This window comes from Dermacentor variabilis, chromosome 1 (assembly GCF_050947875.1).
Source record: "Dermacentor variabilis isolate Ectoservices chromosome 1, ASM5094787v1, whole genome shotgun sequence".
Taxonomy (NCBI): Eukaryota; Metazoa; Arthropoda; class Arachnida; order Ixodida; family Ixodidae; genus Dermacentor; species Dermacentor variabilis.
This window is the reverse complement of record NC_134568.1, coordinates 191424869-191446268: the sequence shown is the minus strand read 5'-3', so window position 1 is coordinate 191446268 and position 21400 is coordinate 191424869. Positions and strand designations below refer to the sequence as shown.

At 48.1% G+C, this 21400-nt stretch overlaps 1 protein-coding gene across 1 annotated transcript in view; it reads right to left on the bottom strand.

Moving 5' to 3' along the window:
• Positions 1-7437: 7437 nt before the first annotated feature.
• Positions 7438-21400, bottom strand: part of LOC142590278 (lysosomal phospholipase A and acyltransferase-like) — a 45132-nt gene continuing 31169 nt past the window's right edge. Inside the window, exons 4-7 of the mRNA XM_075702265.1 lie at positions 20749-20847; positions 15644-15871; positions 13987-14281; positions 7438-9302 (exon numbers count right to left, since the gene is read on the bottom strand). Of these exons, the coding sequence (XP_075558380.1) occupies positions 9080-9302; positions 13987-14281; positions 15644-15871; positions 20749-20847 (845 nt within the window). The 3' untranslated portion in view covers positions 7438-9079. The remainder of the gene's footprint in view (positions 9303-13986; positions 14282-15643; positions 15872-20748; positions 20848-21400) is intronic.

Below are 21400 nucleotides of genomic sequence, written 5' to 3'. Positions count from 1 at the left end.
AACACTGAGGGTGCCTTTCTGTGGCTCAAAAGGCAAGAAGGAAATTCGTAACACTGTTCTTCATTTTCCGACACACAGTCACAAGCAGGGGTCTGCACCAAGCGGCATGCCTAGCCCTAGCAAATATATCTCCTCCAATTTCCTCCTGCTTCATGCTGCACTGCCAACACATATTCACAGCAAAACAGATTCTCAACAAATGGTGAATGAATTGAGCTTTTTTGTTGCTATAGGGAAATCTTTTTTTTAAATTTTGCGCACATTCGGAAGCCGGAACTCACGCGAATGGATAAGCGGACAGCACCGCTGAGGTCGGCTCAAAATGCGGGAACACTGTAGATCCATTTCTGCGGCGACAGAGGGCACTACTTCATGGTGACACATTCCTCTGGGGAGAACAATGTATTTCACAGCTTTCTTACTACGTATAGCAGGTGGACGTATGCTTCCTACCATTTGTAAAAAGGTTAAATGTTCTAGTTGGAAGTATTGCAATATTTGTTGATATTTTTCTTGCGATGTTGCAAAGCTGGTGCCTCTATATTTCTTGATTTTGCCATTTTTCCACCCTTCTATAATATTGTTTCGAGCGTAAATGAAAATTTTGAAACCGTCAACATGGCCAGAACTTGGCTTTTCCTTTAAGGCAAGCTTCATTGAATTTGGCTGAGCTATTGCATAACAAGAGTATTTCTGCATGTGTTGCACATGTACTACTTAAATTAACATGTCGAAGTGTGCCTCAGGCTGAAAGTTCCTCCTAAGCCTCAGGGAAACAATAGCACGAAGGGTATTTGCCTGCTTGCTAAGCAACAGTGAGCACGTCGCGGTCGCGGACAACACATACGCGCTATCAAAATCACCATGTGGGGTGATTTCCGATCACCCCATTATTGGACAAATCACGGTCAATAGCAACCCATCACAAAAATGTTAGGCTGGGTTTTAAATGAACGAAGAAGAAATGAGTAATTTATTCCCTTTTAATGAAGTGGAGCATAAGACCAACGTTATGCGTAACATTCAGCTATCGCTCGTTCACCTATACAATTCTGTAAAATTCCATAAAATCCGGACAATCTGTGCAAATCTGCGGAATTGAATCCGCGACTTTTCGACGCTAGGGACCTGACTGTTGAGAAATATATGTGCACCATAGCCAACATGGCACAAACAGAGGTTGCGCGCGTATAACGCGTGTCAGTCGGTGGAAAAGCACTTACTGCGCCTCCTGGCACTGTGTGCTTCAATCTCGTTCGACAAGTACTCTTGTTTCACACGTCTTTACCCGCAAACTGCAGAGCACCCGGAAACTTCCCTCTGAGCTTTCCATTAGGGAGGAAAATAAGTGAACTTAGCGCTCTAGTGGCACCTCATGATATTCTTGCGAAGGTAATGCTTTGTTTCGCCTCATCAAAAGGCGCACGGTTGCAAAATAGCGTCTAGAGGCTCCCGGCATGCATGCAGCACGCCGTCGGACGGCGAACGTAAATGAAAGGCGCTTCGTTTAGTTACTAGCACATTTTCTTTGTTTAGGATTTTTTTTCTTCAGTCGTGAAGGAAGTTATTCGGTATCGTTCTTCAATCAGTGCGCTGGAAAAAGTTTCTAATTTCGAAGGATCTTGCGACAATGACCTTTTCCTTATTCTCCATCTTTTTCTGATTCAAGACTTCTCATTAGAGAAAGGAAGAGAGCACCACGCTTTCTTTTGTCAAAAGCCAGAAGCTGTTGCTGGGCGGCCCTGTGTGTGTCTTTCCGCGCGACATGTTGCTCCAAAGCACGAGGGAGTGAGAGCTACACCTTTCAATATTCAGGACTTTCCAACGCCTTGTAGCTTCATGGATGACATTTGTGAATGTTTATCATCAGAGTGTTGAACTTGCTTTCACCTTTGCGCATCCTTATTGCTACGTCATCATCAGCCCTCATCACATCTTTATGTCCCCGTTCCCTCTCCCCCTGTGCAGAGTAGCAGGCTAGAGCACCTTAGCTCAGGCCGACCTCTCTGCCTTCTTTCAATTAAATATATATATCTCTCTTCCAACGCCACAAGTTACCTTGGGCAGCCAGTATTGCCGCGCGACTGGCCGCTCGAGGCACTTTGCGTGTATTCGCGGGCTTCTTTCACGATCGGAAAAACACTTTTATGTGGCACGTATGGAGCCACAGAAAGCTGTACCGGGAGTTTTTCATGTTGCTTTACAATTTTCTCATTGACAGTTTTCATCTAATTAAACTATTTGAGAATTTGGTTAATTGATTAATACTAATTACATAATTAGGTGGAATGAAAAAAATTATCATCTAAGTATCTCCAAGCGGCGGCAAACAACTGTACCTTGGTTCTGTCCAGCTGCGTGGCATTTGCATATCTTTAAATCTTGGTGTATGATAGTTGGGACACCATATAGTCCGGTCACGAGGCGCAGTAGCTTCGGCACTGCAGGGAGGGTGCAAGGGTGGATTTTCGCTTGAATCCGTCAGAAGGTAGATTCGGATCCAAATGGGCGCTTAGTTATTCACTTGTTTGATAGCCCTTTCTGGCAATGCCACTTCCCAAGGATATCATAGGACAGCTTCCCTAACGTTAAGGTCTCGGAATAATGAGCACGCACGTGCTCATTAAGCCTTGTCTGCTTATCATGCTTATCTGATGCTGCATTACATACCGCGTTAGCACTGCTGTCTACAGAGAAATACCTGTGAAAAACATTCGACATCTGAGCCCGTATCACTAAGTTTACCTTAGTTGAGCGCCTTTCGTGATGCTGCGGTGATCGTCTCACTGTCCCTCAAATGACTAGTCAGCTGCAGACGGCCGCGCGAATGGCCGCCACAAGAAATACTCGTACGTAAGAGAAGTTTTGTGAATGCGGTCCCTGTAGTAGAACTCACTTTAAAATGAGTTGTCAAGGTTCATGAACTGTCTACGTGTACTCTCTTTTTCAAATGTTTCTATCTTCCCCTCTGAATTCATCATTCCATTGATTAATTAAATTATTTTTTTCACTCATCGGAGCAAAGGAGCAGCCGGCGCGTCCGATGTAGGCATCTCCTCCCGGGCGTAAAGAAAAAAAAAAAAGAAGGGTCATCGGTGGCTGGACAACGGGCTCTCAACATGCATCATGTTCGCCACCGAACTGTTCAGCGGATGGCAGCCCCATGGACCCCGTTCTATACTATATCAGAACCTTGAACGCCGGCAATGATGGCGCTCCTCCGCCCGTTAGAAAAACTGTGGTCATACGGCAGTGCAAGGGTCTGAAGCTGGTGTTTACAAGAGAGTATGCGGTTAGTTCTGGCACTCAGCCACCGCTCTGATGACTATACCATATCTGTCAACTTTCCCGAACTTCTCATAAAAGTTTGCAAATTTGGGCCCATTTTACGATTTTACAAATGTCGCGTCAAGTTTTCGCAAAAAAAAATATTTCTGTTTGCGAGAATGTGTCGCACGTCGGTCTCCGTGCCTTCCGTTGCAAGTCTTTGATGGGGAAAAGATGCAAGAGGGATACTCGACTTCGAGGAAGTTTATACGAAGGAGTTATGAAGCAGGTGAAATTGGCAACAGCTAAGTCGCTGAAAAAGTCGCTGTGAACTAGAAACAGTTTGTTGCTTGCCAATATTTGCTGTTGCAACTTTTGCTGCATGCTCGGTGTGTGGCGTCTAGAGCTAGGATAGGATAGGATACACTTTATCGCTCTAATTTACAGATTCATTCAGTGGTCAGACCGAGTGCTTCCGTATTCTTCTTGTCGACGGTGACTCCTGTCTTGCAGGGTTGGCGCCCCTATTCCAGGGCACCACTGAGCGTGGCTGCTCGTCGGGCATGGTGTATACCAGCCCCCGTTGGAGGCATGGGTTGCCGCTGGAGAGCACACTCTCCCACTGCTCCGCACTCGGATTTTCTATATTGTGGAATGTTTTGTTTTTGCTGCATTCCCACGTGATATGATAAAGGGTGGGTTTTGCGCCACACCATGCCTGCCAAACGCACCACGTGCGTTTGGCAGGCAGTCCCAAATCATGAACAGCAGGTTGCCGTTATCCCTCAAGAGAAAAGTATATAATAGCTGTGTCTTACCAGTACTCACCTACGGGGCAGAAACGTGGAGGCTTACGAAAAGGGTTCTACTCAAATTGAGGACGACACAACGAGCTATGGAAAGAAGAATGATAGGTGTAACGTTAAGGGATAAGAAAAGAGCAGATTGGGTGAGGGAACAAACGCGAGTTAATGACATCTTAGTTGAAATCAAGAAAAAGAAATGGGCATGGGCAGGACATGTAATGAGGAGGGAAGATAACCGATGGTCATTAAGGGTTACGGACTGGATCCCAAGGGAAGGGAAGCGTAGCAGGGGGCGGCAGAAAGTTAGGTGGGCGGATGAGATTAAGAAGTTTGCAGGGACGGCATGGCCACAATTAGTACATGACCGGGGTTGTTGGAGAAGTATGGGAGAGGCCTTTGCCCTGCAGTGGGCGTAACCAGGCTGATGATGATGATGATGATGATGATGGGCATATGTCCCTAAATTGGTTTGGGAACACTTTGCTAAATCTTCGTTACTCAAGTGCGTGTGTACCCCTGAAAAGGCGTGCGCTCAGGTCAAGTTAGAAAGAAATGCGTGCTATCTTCCCCTCTTCCGTCCTTCTCCCTCCCCCTCGCCCCCCGCATGATTTTACGAATTCTAAACTTCACAGGTTGGCACGTCTGCGATACAACCACATAGGGCTGATTGTTAAAGAAGAAATAACGTTCCTCTTTACAAGAGAGAGAGAGAGAGAGAGAGAGAGATGAATATAGGAAGGCAAGGATGTTAACCAGTCAAGGGTCTGGTTGGCTTCCCTACGCTGGGGGAAGGGAGAAGGGGAAGAGAGAGAAGGGAGAGAGAAAGGAGAGAGAAGGTGTAGATACGTGTACGGACAGTACTTGAATTAAAGCCGCTCTCGCAAACCAGACGTTCTGAGAAAGCACAAAAGTGCCTTCACTGCCTTCTGAGCCAATGATCGGTGGGGGCGGTGCTCTAGTACTGTCTGTTCGCTCAGAGGACGATCATCGAATTTCCTGAATGCGTTGGACAAAGACTGTCTTTGTGCTTGAAATTGAGGACAATGGCACAATAAGTGGTCAATGTTCTCCTCGCATCCGCAAACATCACATGTAGGACAATCAGCCATTCCAATTAGTGCTGAGTAGGCATTCGTGAAGGCAACTCCAAGCCACAACCGACACAGAATAGACGCTTCGCGTCGGTGCAGACCGGCCGGAGGTCTGCGTTGAAGTGACGGGTTTAGTCTGTGCAGTCTTGTGCGCCTTGCATGTGCGGTATTCCACTCTGCTAAGGAGATCTTGCGAGCTAGATTGCGAAGTTGTCTCGCGGCGTCGGTCCTTGAGATAGGAATGAGAACGCAGCGGTCTTCTTGGTTTGACATCCGAGCTGCCTTATCTGCCTCATCATTTCCTATGATACCGCAATGACCTGGTATCCACTGAAAAGATATATCATGGCCTTTTTCTCCTAAGTGATGGACAAGTTCCACGATTTCGCATGTGAGCTGATCGTGCGTTCCATGTCGGAGAAACGACTGCACACATTGCAAGGCTGGCCTTGAATCGCAGAAGATTGCCCATTTTCTAGCACTTTCAGCACGTATCACATGAAGCGCGTCGCGGAGAGCCGCGAGCTCTGCAGCTGTAGACGTAGTGACATGGGAAGTCTTGAACCACTGGGTTATTCTCATTGTTGGTATAGCTACAGCGCCACTGGAACTAGTTGATGTAGTTGATCCATCAGTATAGATGTGTGTGCAGTCGCTGTATTTCTCGTACAAAAGAAGTTAGTTGCTTGAGTGCTGATGACGGCAAGTCCGACTTTTTCTTAAGTCCGGGAATTGTAAGGTTTACTTGAGTACGGCGCACACACCATGGAGGAATGGAAGGTCTTGCCGCAGGTGTGTAACCTGTCCTGAGAGAAGCATGGTGCGCGAAGACAGTCGCACTGAATGTCGTGTGGAGCCTATCTACTGGGAGACTTGCGAGGTGGTGGGTAGGGGTCCGGGTGAAGTGTCTTATGTGCACACGCAGTGTTTCAATGCTAATGTGCGTTCTAAGAGTGAAATAGTGAGCGACTGCAATAACTTCAGTCGTTGACGCACTCCGCGGTAGGCCAAGGCATATCGTGAGGGCTTGGTCTTGGATGCTTTGGATTATATTCAGGTTAGTTCTGCAGGTGTTGGATATGACCGGTAAGCTCTACCGCAGGAATCCAATAAAGAGGACCCTGTACAGTTGCAACATAGACTGTATTGGCACTCCCCAGGTCTTTCCTGCTAGGAACTTAAACATATGGCAAATTCCTGTCAGGCGTTTTCTCACATAATTCACATGAGGGGTCCAGGAGAGATTTCTGTCAATGACTACCCCCAAAAATCTGTGACTCGTGCTGTACGAGATCAATTGTTCGTCGACGGATATCACGTATGGAGACATTGATTTCCTGGTAAACGCCACCACTGCACACTTTTCATATGATATAGGAAGTCCTTGTTCTCACAGGCAGGATGATGTTAACGTGGCTGCCTTCTGAAGCCGCGCGCGAAGCTGCAGTCGCGTCAGAGCCGACGTCCAAATGCAAATGTCGTCGGCATAGATGGAGAGCCTAACGGTGCATGGCAGGATGTCGGCGAATCCAATGAGTGTTAGACTGAAGAGCGTTGGGCTCAGTACTCCGCCCTGAGGCACCCCACGGTTACTGTAATGCTGAGAGGTCGAGCCATCCTCGGCAAGTACGAAAAAGAATCTCTTATCTAGATAGTTACTTATCCAGAAATAGACCTTGCCGCCAAGTCCTACTGCCTCTAACGCGTTGAATATCGCTTGGTGCGTTACGTTATCGTACGCTCCTTTAACATCCAGAAACAGGGCAGCAGATAGTCTTTTGCAGGACTTCTGATGCTCGACGTACGTCACCAAGTCGATAACGTTGCCAATGGAAGAACGGCTACGCCTGAAACCGGCCACTACATCTGGATATACCTGGCAATGTTCGAGGTACCATTCTAGCCGTGCTAGAACCATCCTCTCCATTAGTTTTCCGATGCAACTCTTCACAAAGAATGAAAAGAAGCACCAGGACATATTTGCTCAGGCGTCACGTGTTTTTTTATAACTTTCCTCTCGACTTCATCGCTCTAGTGTATGCAAGGACAAAAATTCTAACCAAAAAATACTCCAAAAGGGTAACATGTTTAATTGCGAGCTCAGTCAGGAGACACGCAGATATTTTTTTATTTCCCTTTACATTGAAAGGGGCTCGAATCTGTCCCAGGAGGAGGAGGAAAGAACTTTATTGGGTCCTGAGGAACCCCTTCCCACCCACTCTTGGTTTAGTGGTCGGCAGGGGTCGCGGGCCGCACCCACGTTGGGACAGTATTCACAAAAAAGTTGATACGCTATAGAACTGTTCCCAAGAGAAGACGCCAGGCAATCCTGATGCTGGAAATATGAACGAAACCGGCCGGCCAATGGTGAATGGCACTTACCAACGAAAAGGTTCGTGAATTCCATACGACTTTCCTCTGTATAAAGCAATACAATTACCGAACTTTGTAACCGGGACTGAGTCAGTTTCGGGAAAGGCAGCCTCCAAGACGTCGTTACAACCTTAACCTCCCCCTCCATTTATACTATGCAACTGTTCGTCTCGGGCATCAAGACAAAAAAGGGCCTCCACGTGAGCGTCGCAGATGCACAGATTCTTAGCAACACTGGAGGATACTAATGGGCACACGCTTTTTTTTTCTAAACACAGTATCGCAATTAAGGAAATAGTGACACATTGTAGATTACATTTCTATGCAAAATATTAGTAAAACACACAAAAAGTGCAAGATCTCTCTTCGCAGCACACAGTGAATCACATGCAGAAAGCGCCTAAGTCGCCCATATAATGCCATACGCATCATAATGGTAGGATAGCACCGAGCCATTCTATTTAACCTGAGACATTTTCACATTGTCATCTTTTTCTTCGCCAGGTATTGTAGTGGTTTTGGAAAGTGATCTTAGCTCCTTCTTTGCATACATCTAATTCAAGGCATTCAGTCAATAATGCCTCTAAGTGCTTTTGAAGCAAACTTGAAGACGACAAGCCAATTCGATAGGCTTGGTCAGCACCGAAAGAGGCAGACTCCCGAGTGCGCGGTAACAACGTCTTCGACCACTCCACATCGGGTAACGATCAGAACGACAACACTCACGTTGAATGGTTTCCCGCGTTATCGTGCTGCTTGGGTGAAATTCGCGCATTCCGACAAAGTATGACATAAATAACCGATGCGACATCCCCAATCACTCCGCGAGTTGTTACCACACGAACAACGCTGCACTCGCCGTGGCAACTGCGTGCCGCCATAGCCGAGAAGCGTCGAAACGCTTTCCACGATAGTCCACGCGGAAGGGCGGCTCCGTGCCCCACGCGTGTGCGTAAGCAAACCACGGCACAGGCCACTCCATAAAGTCCACGGTGTACCAGGAAGTACTGCCGTTCGTGAGACGTGGACGAGCTCATGTGAAGCAAAAAGGGCTAAGGTAAATGAGCGAAAAAAAAAAAACGAGGCCCAGAGCGACCAGTGACCGGGCAGAGTGTGACCAACTCGTTCTTAGAACGTATAATGTGTCCGCCACAGTACTGCGCTGCCGAGAGAGTACGAGTAAACGTTCACAGCGTTACGATTCCAAATTAGTACAGCATCGTAAGGGTCGCAGCTAGAGCGGGTCACAGCTGGCGAGTATTCAGAATCTGGCTCTGGCCATGCAGAGTTGATCACAGAACGAGTACGTTCCGTGGGGCGAGCAGGGGGCACACCATCAGAGCATATGCGGCTGCGCTCAGGCGATAGCGGTCGCAGTCGCGAAATCGTGAGGCACACATCAACTGCGTGCCCTGTCGTTCCCGAAACGCTATTAGACAGAAACCCTAGAGACTGCAACGACGCGACCACCACTGCGAACATAAAGCCGAACACTTGCTCGCACAGCGCCTTTTTGTCCCAATGGGGCCACACTCGGGCGTGTCAGTTTCCCATAGCGAGCGCCTTGATGTAGTCGATGGCGGTCTTGTCGTAGAGGATGCTCATGTGCTCCACGTTGTCCAGTGTTTTCTCGTAGACGCGCTGGCTCTGACCGCTCTGGAAGCGCAGGCAGCCCCGAAGGCTGCGAATATTCACGGTGCCGTCGCCGTCGCCGAAGACGACCTCAGGCTGGATATCCGGAAAGCCCGGCTTGTGGTACTCGATCCTGCGCATGCGCGAAAGAGGTCATCGTCATCAGCGTTCCTGAACACATAATTTACTGATTTACGCTCTACTCCGACGTGATCGCCGCGACTGGTATAACTGGAAACGCGGACCTCAAAATGATAATTCCACGGCTATACTGCAACTGGAAAAGGCTGTCTGGGGAACCGCTGAGCTTGTTTGTTACGAGTTGCATGGGTTTAAAGAGCATCGGAGTTTAGAGGAAAAAGATTTCATCACCGAAAGCTTGTATCCTGGAATTGAAAGGCGCTGTCTATGTAAGTAATCAACGAAACACGCCTTTCGATTTCAGACCGTGCAGTCAAGCTGCGAGAAAATTGGTTATCTCTGATTCCTATACTCTGAAAAATTAGTGTTTATCTGTACAGCTGCGAGGGGGCTTACGAGGAAAAGCAGAGAACTTAATTCATGGGAGGCGGGGGGGGGGGGGTACTTCGTGTTTTCCCCTGACATAAAGACAAAAGGCAAAACCAACTAAAACCTATCATCCATACTGTGAACGAGAAGAAGGGCTCGATTTTTCTTAATCACGACCACATAAAGCCCAGGAAAGCATAGAGGTAATTAGCTTTGTTGAAATAAAAATGTAGAAAATAATGAGGAAAAGGGAAAATGAAAGTGGACGAAAAGATAACGGGTAACAGCGCAAGAAAAAAAGGCGTGAGAAGAAGACGGAGGAGCCGTCCGTCGCTGTTTGCTCGTTTTTTATGCAACATGCGTACCAACGGGCCCAAATTCGCATTTTATTTCTCCGCATTACGCGTATGTTGCACTACCAGTTCTACTGCGGCGACGGTCATCAATCCGTTTACTATCTTGGGTATTTATGCATACTATATCTAGCCCTTATAGCCAGCGCCACTCAGGGCCATGGCGGGAGGATGTGGAACATGTAGCACGTGAACGTAGCACGTCAACGTAGAAGAGCAGACATGTAGCTATAATAGGCCCTCATATGCTACCTAATCGCATCAAGGTTGCCAGGTTCGAGACACTCGCTACGAATGAACGAGAAGAAGGCAAACAGAGGGACGGGCTATATTTAGCTGCAGCTAAATCCCCTATACTAAGGCGCATTTTGGTAAATACCGTGAAACTATACTTTCGGTATCAGGAGAACTCAGTGACTCGATTTTTAGGAAAAACCATGAGAAGCCAGCCGCCAGCCGCCGATCAGCCGCACAACATCCGCACTGCCACCTCGCACGCTACGTACGGGAGTTCAGCACCCGTTAGCGGCAAGTTACATTCTATTTCCATTTCCCGTTAACGTTCCTTTATATATATATATATATATATATGTTTACCAGAAATTTAGCCATCAGTCATAATTAATCCTACAGTTACATTAAAATTAAGTTGCACTAAGCTCTCTTTGGCTTCACTGTCTGACAGTTTTGTATGGCTGTTACTAAAAATAGAGGCCCTCGGTTATCCTTGTTATGGCGAAAGCCTTAGTGGCTCGTGGGTCGAAAAAATCTATGTCCGGCGTCATCGAAGAAAGTTTACCTACCCGGTGTTATGGCATCAAAAGTTAATGGTACTAAAATTGATGGGAGCCGAACCTACTCCCACTGGTGAGAGTAGAACCCACGACCTTTGCTGTTAATTAACGTGAAGTTAATTAAGGCATAGTTACTTATGGCAAATTCAATTAAGGCGCTCGAACTCACGACCTTTGGTGATAGTAGAAGCCTCCACCTATGGTCGTACCAAAATTCAATGGCAGCAAAATTTATAGTGCTACCATTGTAGGTCGAACCCACAACCTATAGTATTAATTAAGGCGATGTTAATTAAGGCACAAATAATTAAGATATAGTTAATTAAGGCACCCGAACCCACGACCTTTGGTGGGAGAAAACAAGTAATCGGAAGTAGCAACACATTCGAATGAGAATGTCAGCTAATTTAATGAATGTCACGTGAGCGCGCACGCTTTCGCCTTCATGCTGTTTAGCGTATGCTAAAGTGACTGTCACGTTTTCATCTCGCTCACTGCACAGCGAGTGTACCTGGTAGCCTTGATGCCTCGAGGTTAACATACGATGGTTTATCGACCAGTTGCCTGCTCCTTTACACAAGTAACCCAGTTGCAGGCTCCTGATGTAAGACGGTGTGTACGTTGTGTCTGTTTCATTTACGTTATAATGACGTCACCATGACTCATATAATTCCATACAGTTCGTAGAAACGCCTTTGTCATCAAACGATGTCTACTATCTTTGAAATCCATTCATCTGGGCCTCAGGCTGACACTTTCTGTGGAGCATAGGATACGACGTTTTATAGTAAAAAAACGGCAGGAGTGGAAAATCCAGCTAAGGGCCTCATTCATCGAGATTCAGCAAAAGCTGGCTTCAGCATTCAAGTCAGACCCACTCGTTGTTCTCTTCGCGGATGTTTAGGTCGGTATGCAGAACTCAATTGATCCTTGATTTTATAAAGTGGCAAAGTGCTTATGACCTTATGAAATTTGTGAATCCCTGGAGCGTTCTTCAGCCTACGCCGTACATCCGACTGATGGCGTGAAAATGAGCACGCCGTGCTGTAGATTACTTTAGGCTACTTTGGCGCAAACATGCCACTCCCCTCCACCCGCCTCCTCTGCGACTTTTATTAAGTCTCGCCAATGGTACTAGACGAAGTAGACACATCGACCTCGTGAGGGTCGCATCGAATTTCTTTTGACTTTCTAAGTTTATCAGGAAAAAGTTCCATAAAACATGTCTTCTTTCAATTGACACTCAATTTCGCTTGAAGTCTTCCTATTGCCTTCTGATAGCTGGCTCTGTGTCTACAAATTTTGGACAATTGGACTGCTAGAGCGAATTACTTAAGATAGCGTTTCATATGCAAATCTTTGATTTCCGAGACTTCATACCACCCTGACGCTGCCGACATCTCGTAACTTGTAACCGCAAGTGGGTGGCATAACAGAATCTACTGATGGCTTATCACCTTTGCCACAATACATCAAAATTAGGCCGCACGTTCGACCTTGGTCTCATCATGGGAAACCTGCGACGCGAAATTGATCACATAGCAATGTGCATACCTCCACGCAAACTGCTCCGAAAAACAAACGCGTAAAGCGCCCCAAGCTTCCGTTGCCTAAGAGAAGAAGTCAGCAGATCTCATTGACCGCAGGCTGGAATTCCGAAAGCCACTAAGACTCTCCGAGCGAATGAAAAGTGTTAGCTTTAGAAAAATTTTATTTTCCAATGTCAGTGTGTTGCCGCGAGTCATGAAGGATCTCCTGATCTCCTTCAAACACCTTTATCTCCGCTTGTTTATAACTTGCTACGATAATATATCTTAGGACACCCTTCTTTTATTATTTCTTGTACTCTACTTCTTGTTATCTACTTTCGCTGTGCTGGCTCGGCGCTATCGAAACCATTTCCACTTGAGCGTGCTGTTCTCCTCTTGTCAGCCAATCAGATAAGAAAAAACGCACAATGTAGGCAATGCTAGTCGCTTTGAAAGCAAGGAAGAGTGACCTGATATAAACGAGGAGACGTTTCTTTCTTTTTTTTTTTACTTTTTAAACAACCTTGTGGGTTTGCGCCCGATGCTTGCATCGGCGATTGAGTATGTTGGGAGCTCAGTTTTGCGGAGGCAAGGAATACACGTTTTCACAGCTTGATTACTGGGAGTCGACTGGCTTTATTCAAAAGTAAAAGCAGTAAAAGTAGGTTTACCGAGTGGCAGCCGTGACGCCCCAGTCAGGCAGGCGCATCGGTTCCAAGAAAAAGCAGGGGGCAATGACCCCCACGGTGAGGCACGGCGACGTGACGGACGGTCGCTACAAGCCCTCCCCCCCCCCACCCCCCAATTATGCCGGAGGCTTAGGTGGGAGTGGTGGATGGAATGAAGAGTTAATATTCAAGATAGGCTGGTTTCACGCAGTCCCACGACCCTGTCTCTTCCTTGCCGCGAACGTCAATCTTCAGGGTTTTCACTTAACGCGAAATCACACGAAAGGGGCGTTCATAGGAAGGAATAAATGGTCGCTTGATAGAAGAATGCATTATGTAACAGCGCAAACGACAACGGACGAAGAAGGAAACACACTGGACAAGCGCGAAACTTCAACTCAGATTTACTCCAGGAAAGCTACACATTTATAAATGTATCATAATCACACTTGATAATCATCGGACAGCCATCACTCGACATTGGCATGCGGGCGTGAGTGGCACAAATTTCTATGTAAATAATTTAACTCTTTTTCACTCAGTGACACTGAAGAGCTCCTTACGCAGCTGCCAGATTGCATTTTTACACAGTATGCTTCATAAATTTCTCGGCTCAGTTGTGACGCAAACATCTTCAAAACTTTTGTGTCGCGGATCCTAGGCATGCACGGCAGTGGCGACAATGGCCAGCCAGTTTGCCACCCCCCGCCAATCCTTCTAACCCATGGTATACACCGCACTGACTTATTTCGCATGAACTTCTCGGTGTGTCATTCTCTTTTTGTCCTGTTTGCGTGCATCTTTTCCTATCCTTTCTACTTCACCTGTGTTTATCAGTGACGATGTTCAAATAGTCGATCCTTCGAATAGGCCATTTTCTCATGTTTTCCTTCTTTGAAATAACTAACGGCAGCCTCAATTTAGCCTAAACTGCTGCCGACAGTATATGTCAGTGTAGCATACCTCTCAATGGTGCTGACGTTTCGGCCGTGCAGACAATGGATCTCAACGCCTGGCGCCGTGGTGTCGAGCATAAACGTCCGAGTGTCCTTAAACATTTCGTAACCATCTGGAAAACCGATGTCACTGAAGAAGGCCTCGTAGTCTGCCAGGCCGTAACTCCGCTTAAGAGTCTTCACCAGAACCTCGGACTCGTTCCAGTAGAGCCGGTTGGGCAGCATGTAGGCCAAGCTAGGTGTCGATCGTTGTTCGGGTCGCACCGACAAAGGGTTGATCACCACGACACCCAAATTCTCGCCTGCGAAGACAACGCCGCTGTAGTAGACGTCCCTGGGCACTTACGTCCCTGGACACTGAAAAAAGCAGCAGGATCCGCGCTCTTTACGAACAGCCAAGTCTGCTCGCCTTTAGGCATTACGACAAAACGTTGTTTGTACGCGAAAAAAGCACTCGCACCTTTTGCTGGCGCAGCCACATGTTCGAAACAGAGAAAGTCCAGCTGCTTTCACTGCGCTACGCAGTTATGAATTAGTGTCGGGATATGACCGTAACATCACGCTCGAAGTCACAGAAACGAGAATAAACTAAGAAAAAGTTTCACGAATTTGCGTAGGTTCTCGAACCAAGAACACAACGGCTCTGAGCTCCATTATACTTTTAGTAAAAAAAGTCTTCCTCTCTAAGTTGAGGAAATGGTTTTAACAGATAAGAATAAAGCTAGCATCTGGAAATATAACATTCTTTCTTTCATGGTTGAAATGAAGTGCTAAAACTACACATTATACGGCCAACCGAGCAAACGACACTCGTCAACGTCGTGTTCTCCCATCTAGCAAATAAAAAATCTACTTTACAGCCTTACTGCGCTCTACAAGATGAACTTGGCGAATAGAAGTAGTCTAACTTTTCTTCTTTAATTCTCTACGTTATGTGTTAAAGCACACAAGGGCGGAATAGAAAATGAACAGCGCGCCTTGTCGCCCTTTCCCGTCCAGTCACCAGTGCCACAAGAAGGCAGCACTGTGAGGTCAGACAGGCTGATTATAAGGGGTTTGAGCCATACACTTGTAATTGGACTTTTCTCAAAATTGCCCATTGTATTCAAAATCATTTGATGTCTTCAAATGTCCTTCCCACTTGAAATCACACACTCTCATCGCAAATATTATCCTCTTTATTATATAGATATGTTTTAATATTTGCACAATTTTCATTTTTTTTAGCTTGCTTTCGTATTTTAGCTTTTGCCTGCCTAACCACCATTAACCATGGTGCTAGGTCATGTGAAGGGATATTGTATTCGAGCTGTTTAGCTCATTCATTGACTCGGGCTGCCGAGTCTCTGTCTGACAAGGCCTCCTTACGGTTATCCTTGTATCATGGCCGCAATGGCGTTCTAACAAATATTCACGGTGTGCATAAACTGCTATGATCGTGCCTGTTGAGCACAGTTTACATGGGATAAACTTACTTCCTCTTGCAGAGAGCTACATCCAAAACTACATGTCCTGTGCAGGAAAAGTCGACTTTGGCTCGTTTGTATTCCCTGTCACTATTTGAGGACTCCTACACATTCAATCTATTTCTTGTGTGATATGCCTTTAAAATGGCCGGTACAATTGCTATCACCACAGAAAAACAGAAGTGATTCGCGACTCACCGGAAGCATAGGCCTTGAGTGCCTTGACGGCGCCGCCCCAAGCTCCCCCGAGGGTCACCATGGCCCTAACATATTTGTCTTTCCAGGCCTGCGGTTGACGACTAAAAAAGTATCTCAGGTTGGGGCATCCCATACTATGGCATACCATGACGACAGGCATGTTATCGTTGCTAGTGTACGAATCCTCTATGAGCCCGCGAAGTCGCCTGAAGTAGTCGCCCAATTCATCTGCACAATATAAGAAACAAGGAGAAAGCTTAGTTCAGGTTTTCATGCGGCGCAGCGGCACTTCTGGCCCAAGCATATTTATGCTGGAACAAGGAAGGCGTTCAGTTGCTCAAATTATAACACGAAATCCTCAGTGATTAAGTCAATTGGTACATAGCCTAGAAAACGTGTCCCGTGTTCTGACTACAAAAAAAGACTGGGCCCATGTCCTCGAAGGAGTTATGAACTGTTCGCAGAAGTGGTGCCAGCCAATCATCATGTATTTATTTCACACATTACTAGGAAATGCGGCCGGCCAACGACAAAACAACTCTTTTTAAATCGAAGGGCACTAAAAATTCGGCCCCAGTTTGCGCGGATCCAAGAGGAGAAAATATTATCAAGAGACGCATGCCCGAAAGTCCTCTGCGGATGATCCTGGTTATCCAGAATTATCTGCTGAATACGAAGGAAGATACGGTAAGCAATTATAAAGCACGGCCGGGCGGTTCCCGCTACGTATAGCGTGCAGTAGTTGTTTGAAGCTCACGGAAGCAAGTATCACGGCAGTATGTGAGTATAGTCGTGGCAGGCAGTCCCGCAACTAATTGAGCAATCAGGACTCGTCAGTCGTAGTATAGACAAATCTTTATGATATCCACACAGATTGCGGACCGAGGCAGCTTGCCTTTGCAGTCGCACTGCTCACTGTTGGCGCGAAGGAGAAGTTAATGAAGACAGAAAATAGTAATACGTTTCATACGCTTGTAACAGATCAGCAGTGCTCACATCTGCCACATCTAGTCCGCACGGTTGCTATCAAATGCTAAGTAACGTCCAGGCTACCTGAAACGTACTTTCCTTATGGTAGTAGACGGCTATATGCAAAGAATACTATAAAACAACCACCTGCACCCTTCAGTCGAAGAGATAAGGAAAGCCTGCTATTCGCACGCGCATTTAGGGGAGCTCAAGAGATCATCGTTCAGAGTCTGCAGCATTCCACATACCGAATAAGGTGCATGATACGCCAAATAATACGGACGTCTAGTCTAAAACGGCACCATGATACCTTTTGACTGAGTTGTAAACAATGATTAATAATAAAAGGACACTAAAAGAAAGGCTACCTCGGCTTAGACAAGCAGATTAATTTCTTAGACTTAATCAGTGATTTTTTCCTCTTAAATACAGGACTCATCAGCGAAGAAAGATCCAGTTTAAGGTCGTACTCTTCATATTACTCTCAGTCCAAGCTAAGGCGCTTGTAAATCATTGTTTGACGTCGAATAATTTCGTGGTTCCGGTTTGAAATAAGACGAAAGCACGCGCTGCACAAAACTGTCAGCCTGGTCAGGACCGAGCTGCCGCTCAGTGCTCCAAAGAGATCCCGAAGTACAGTGTCGTTTCATTTCGAACGTCTCGAGCGGTGCGTACCGGTGGGCAACGCAGTGAACAGCGCCTCGAACCAATGGAGCAGTCCGTACGCGCCCGGTGCCCAGCGGCTCACGACGAGCTCCGCGATGACCACGCTGCGAGACATCAAGTCGGCCATAACGTAGCAGGCCTCAACCGTCGCAAAAAGATCATGGATGTTGATATTGCGCAGGCCGCGGTGCACAGCGCAGCAGCGCATCAGGGTCTCGGTCTTGTGCCCGTCGATGCAGTTCTCGAGGAAGATTAACGTGCGCAGGGCTTCGCAGCTTCCAAATAGCTCAGACTGCATGGGCACGCCAACGCTAGAGAATCGCTTGCTCCCGATCTCCAGCGTGTCCAGCGTAGTCACCATGCAGCGGAGCCCATCCATCAGGTTCCTGGTCGAGCAGTCGTCTAGCGGGTATTGGCGCAGCTCAACGCGCGCCAGGTTGTGGCCCAGCATGAGGCCCTCCCATAAGACGGAGGGGTTCTGCGAGATGCGTGACTCGCACAGCTCCACGATCTCGATGCAGAGGTGCTCCATAAGCAGCCAGTGGACTAGCGCGAACGAGTGCCTACACTGCGTGTTGTACGCAACGGGAAGACTGCGTCCGCGCCGATATGTCGAGACCGGTCGTCCTGGACTGAATTCACGGAGCTCGAAGTTGATGACCCACAGGAATTCATTCCACAGGGAGAGCTCCGCGAGGAGGAAGCAGCCGTTGACCATGCTGGCCGTGCGCGACTTGTCGCAGTTCACCCGGCGATAGATCTGGGTGATCTGGAGACACGCCAAGGCCGGCCGTCCTGGATTGAATTCGCGGAGCTCGAAGTTGATGACCCACAGGAATTCATTCCACAGGGAGAGCTCCGCGAGGAGGAAGCAGCCGTTGTCCATGCTGGCCGTGCGCGACTTGTCGCAGTTCACCCGGCGATAGATCTGGGTGATCTGGAGACACGCCAAGGCCGGCCGTCCTGGATTGAATTCGCGGAGCTCGAAGTTGATGACCCACAGGAATTCATTCCACAGGGAGAGCTCCGCGAGGAGGAAGCAGCCGTTGGCCATGCTGGCCGTGCGCGACTTGTCGCAGTTCACCCGGCGATAGATCTGGGTGATCTGGAGACACGCCAAGGCCGGCCGTCCTGGATTGAATTCGCGGAGCTCGAAGTTGATGACCCACAGGAATTCATTCCACAGGGAGAGCTCCGCGAGGAGGAAGCAGCCGTTGACCATGCTGGCCGTGCGCGACTTGTCGCAGTTCACCCGGCGATAGATCTGGGTGATCTGGAGACACGCCAAGGCCGGCCTTCCTGGATTGAATTCGCGGAGCTCGAAGTTGATGACCCACAGGAATTCATTCCACAGGGAGAGCTCCGCGAGGAGGAAGCAGCCGTTGACCATGCTGGCCGTGCGCGACTTGTCGCAGTTCACCCGGCGATAGATCTGGGTGATCTGGAGACACGCCAAGGCCGGCCGTCCTGGATTGAATTCGCGGAGCTCGAAGTTGATGACCCACAGGAATTCATTCCACAGGGAGAGCTCCGCGAGGAGGAAGCAGCCGTTGACCATGCTGGCCGTGCGCGACTTGTCGCAGTTCACCCGGCGATAGATCTGGGTGATCTGGAGACACGCCAAGGCCGGCCGTCCTGGATTGAATTCGCGGAGCTCGAAGTTGATGACCCACAGGAATTCATTCCACAGGGAGAGCTCCGCGAGGAGGAAGCAGCCGTTGACCATGCTGGCCATGCGCGACTTGTCGCAGTTCACCCGGCGATAGATCTGGGTCATCTGGAGACACGCCAAGGCCGGCCGTCCTGGACTGGATTCGCGGAGCTCGAAGTTGATGACCCACAGGAATTCATTCCACAGGGAGAGCTCCGCGAGGAGGAGGCAGCCGTTGGCCATGCTGGCCGTGCGCGACTTGTCGCAGTTCACCCGGCGATAGATCTGGGTGATCTGGAGACACGCCAAGGCCGGCCGTCCTGGATTGAATTCGCGGAGCTCGAAGTTGATGACCCACAGGAATTCATTCCACAGGGAGAGCTCCGCGAGGAGGAAGCAGCCGTTGACCATGCTGGCCATGCGCGACTTGTCGCAGTTCACCCGGCGATAGATCTGGGTGATCTGGAGACACGCCAAGGCCGGCCGTCCTGGACTGGATTCGCGGAGCTCGAAGTTGATGACCCACAGGAATTCATTCCACAGGGAGAGCTCCGCGAGGAGGAAGCAACCGTTGGCCATGCTGTCAGTGCGCGACTTGTAGTTCACCTGGCGATGGATCTGGATGCTCTGAAAGTAACGCAGATTCCAGAATAGCAGGTTGACCGATGGGCATAGGCTGGAACAGTTGCAAACTAAGTACGCGCTGTATTTGTGCAGGTGGCCGCTCCATGGTCCCATCTCGCAGAGGCTTTCGTTGCAACGTCGCCGTGGTCTCAGTTCAATCGGCATCATCGACCGCAGAGTTCGACCTTTTCCAGGTTGGGCGCAGCGAAAGGCGAAATCCCTGGAATGGAGCCGGGCAGGATGCTGCGTCGCGCCTCGCGCGGTTGACTCGAGGTTCCAGGGCTTTGGAACCAAGTGTGATCTAGCGAAATGACGGCGATCAGAACCAGCGCCACACGTATGAATCCTGCAAGCAGTGGCAGCAACTGAACGTGCCAGCGCCCGTGGCTGTTGCCCGTGCACCGCGTGCACTCGTCTTCTTTATTTCCAACAGCCTCTTCGCAGCTTTGTATCGCTTTTGCGCACGAAAACACTAGAAAGAAGCAGATTCCAAAAGAGAGGTACGTGACGAGGACCCACACACGCAAGCACAGGCTGCAGCTGTAAATGTGCATCGGTGAATTTCTTGCACCGCGGTATACCGTCCTATATCAAAGAACGCATGTACCAGGAGAGTGAAAGAAGAGCCTACTGCAACCGCAACTGCAGCGAGCTTGAAGCCTACTATGGGACTGTCATTTTGGTGGCGATGGTTACATTGGCCAGTCCTGTTGCTGTAAACATTTGTCTGGACCCTATACTCTCAAGGAGTGCGTATGGGTTGCACTTTTTGGCATACATAGTACGCTTCAGTAAAGAAGAGACGTAAGAGCCTCACTTTGATGTTAAGCATGTGTCGTGTATGTATATATATGCATTCATATTTGCCCAAATTATCGCTAAAATGATTTGCGCAATATCCCGGCCTCGGCGGCCGCATTTCGATGGGGGCGAAATGCGACAACAACCGCGTACTTACATTTATAGGTGTACGTTAAAGAACCCCAGGTGGTCGAAATTCCCGGAGTCCTCCACTACGGCGTGCCTCATAATCAGAAAGTGGTTTTTGCACGTTAAACCCCATAATTAAATATATATATATTTCACACATTCCTCGCATCATATCCACAAATAGAGTGTCTATATGTCTTTTGAGATCTGTGCTCTTGAAAGATGGCCTCTTAAGGCCAAGCAAATTTAATGGCAGTACACGTACTCGGTGCTTTTCTGAAGTCGTAAGGAGCGCCCAGGACGTCGATCCCTCTCTGGTAGCCGTGGGCCACGAGTTCTTCCACAATCCTTGTGAAGTACGCAGCTGCAAGAAAGCACTGTAGTTATGTACTCGTCGCGCACTTTTCGATCAAGTCACGCTCGAAAAGACGGAGAGGCTGAGCTGTTTGAGAATGTATCAAAATAATGTAAGCTGTAATATTTGCTGTAGGGGTGTGTTGGGAGTGAAAGGCCACGTTACTGCAAGCGGTCGAACTCTTGAATGTGACGTTTGCTAGTTGCCCTACTCAGGCACCGAAAAAAAATTTGGTGGATTTTTCTTGGCAATATATTACATCATTGTTATACAGAGGGGTTTAAGATTTTTATTTTTGGTGTATGGAACCATTTCCGCTTCAGACGCAATTTCTTGAGAAGGTTTCCCAGTTAAAGTTCACCAATACAAAAGCTTGCGCTATAGTAGCGCGAAAGACACGAACGAAAGAAGTAAGGCCCACATGCAGCGCTAACAATTTTCTTTTATCACAAGTTGTTAGTGCAGTGAAGTCGTTAGTCAGCTCCTGTATGTGGCTTACGTCTTACCTTTGTCCATGCTTTTCGCGCTGCTTTGTGTATGCTTTTCGCGCCACTTAAAGATG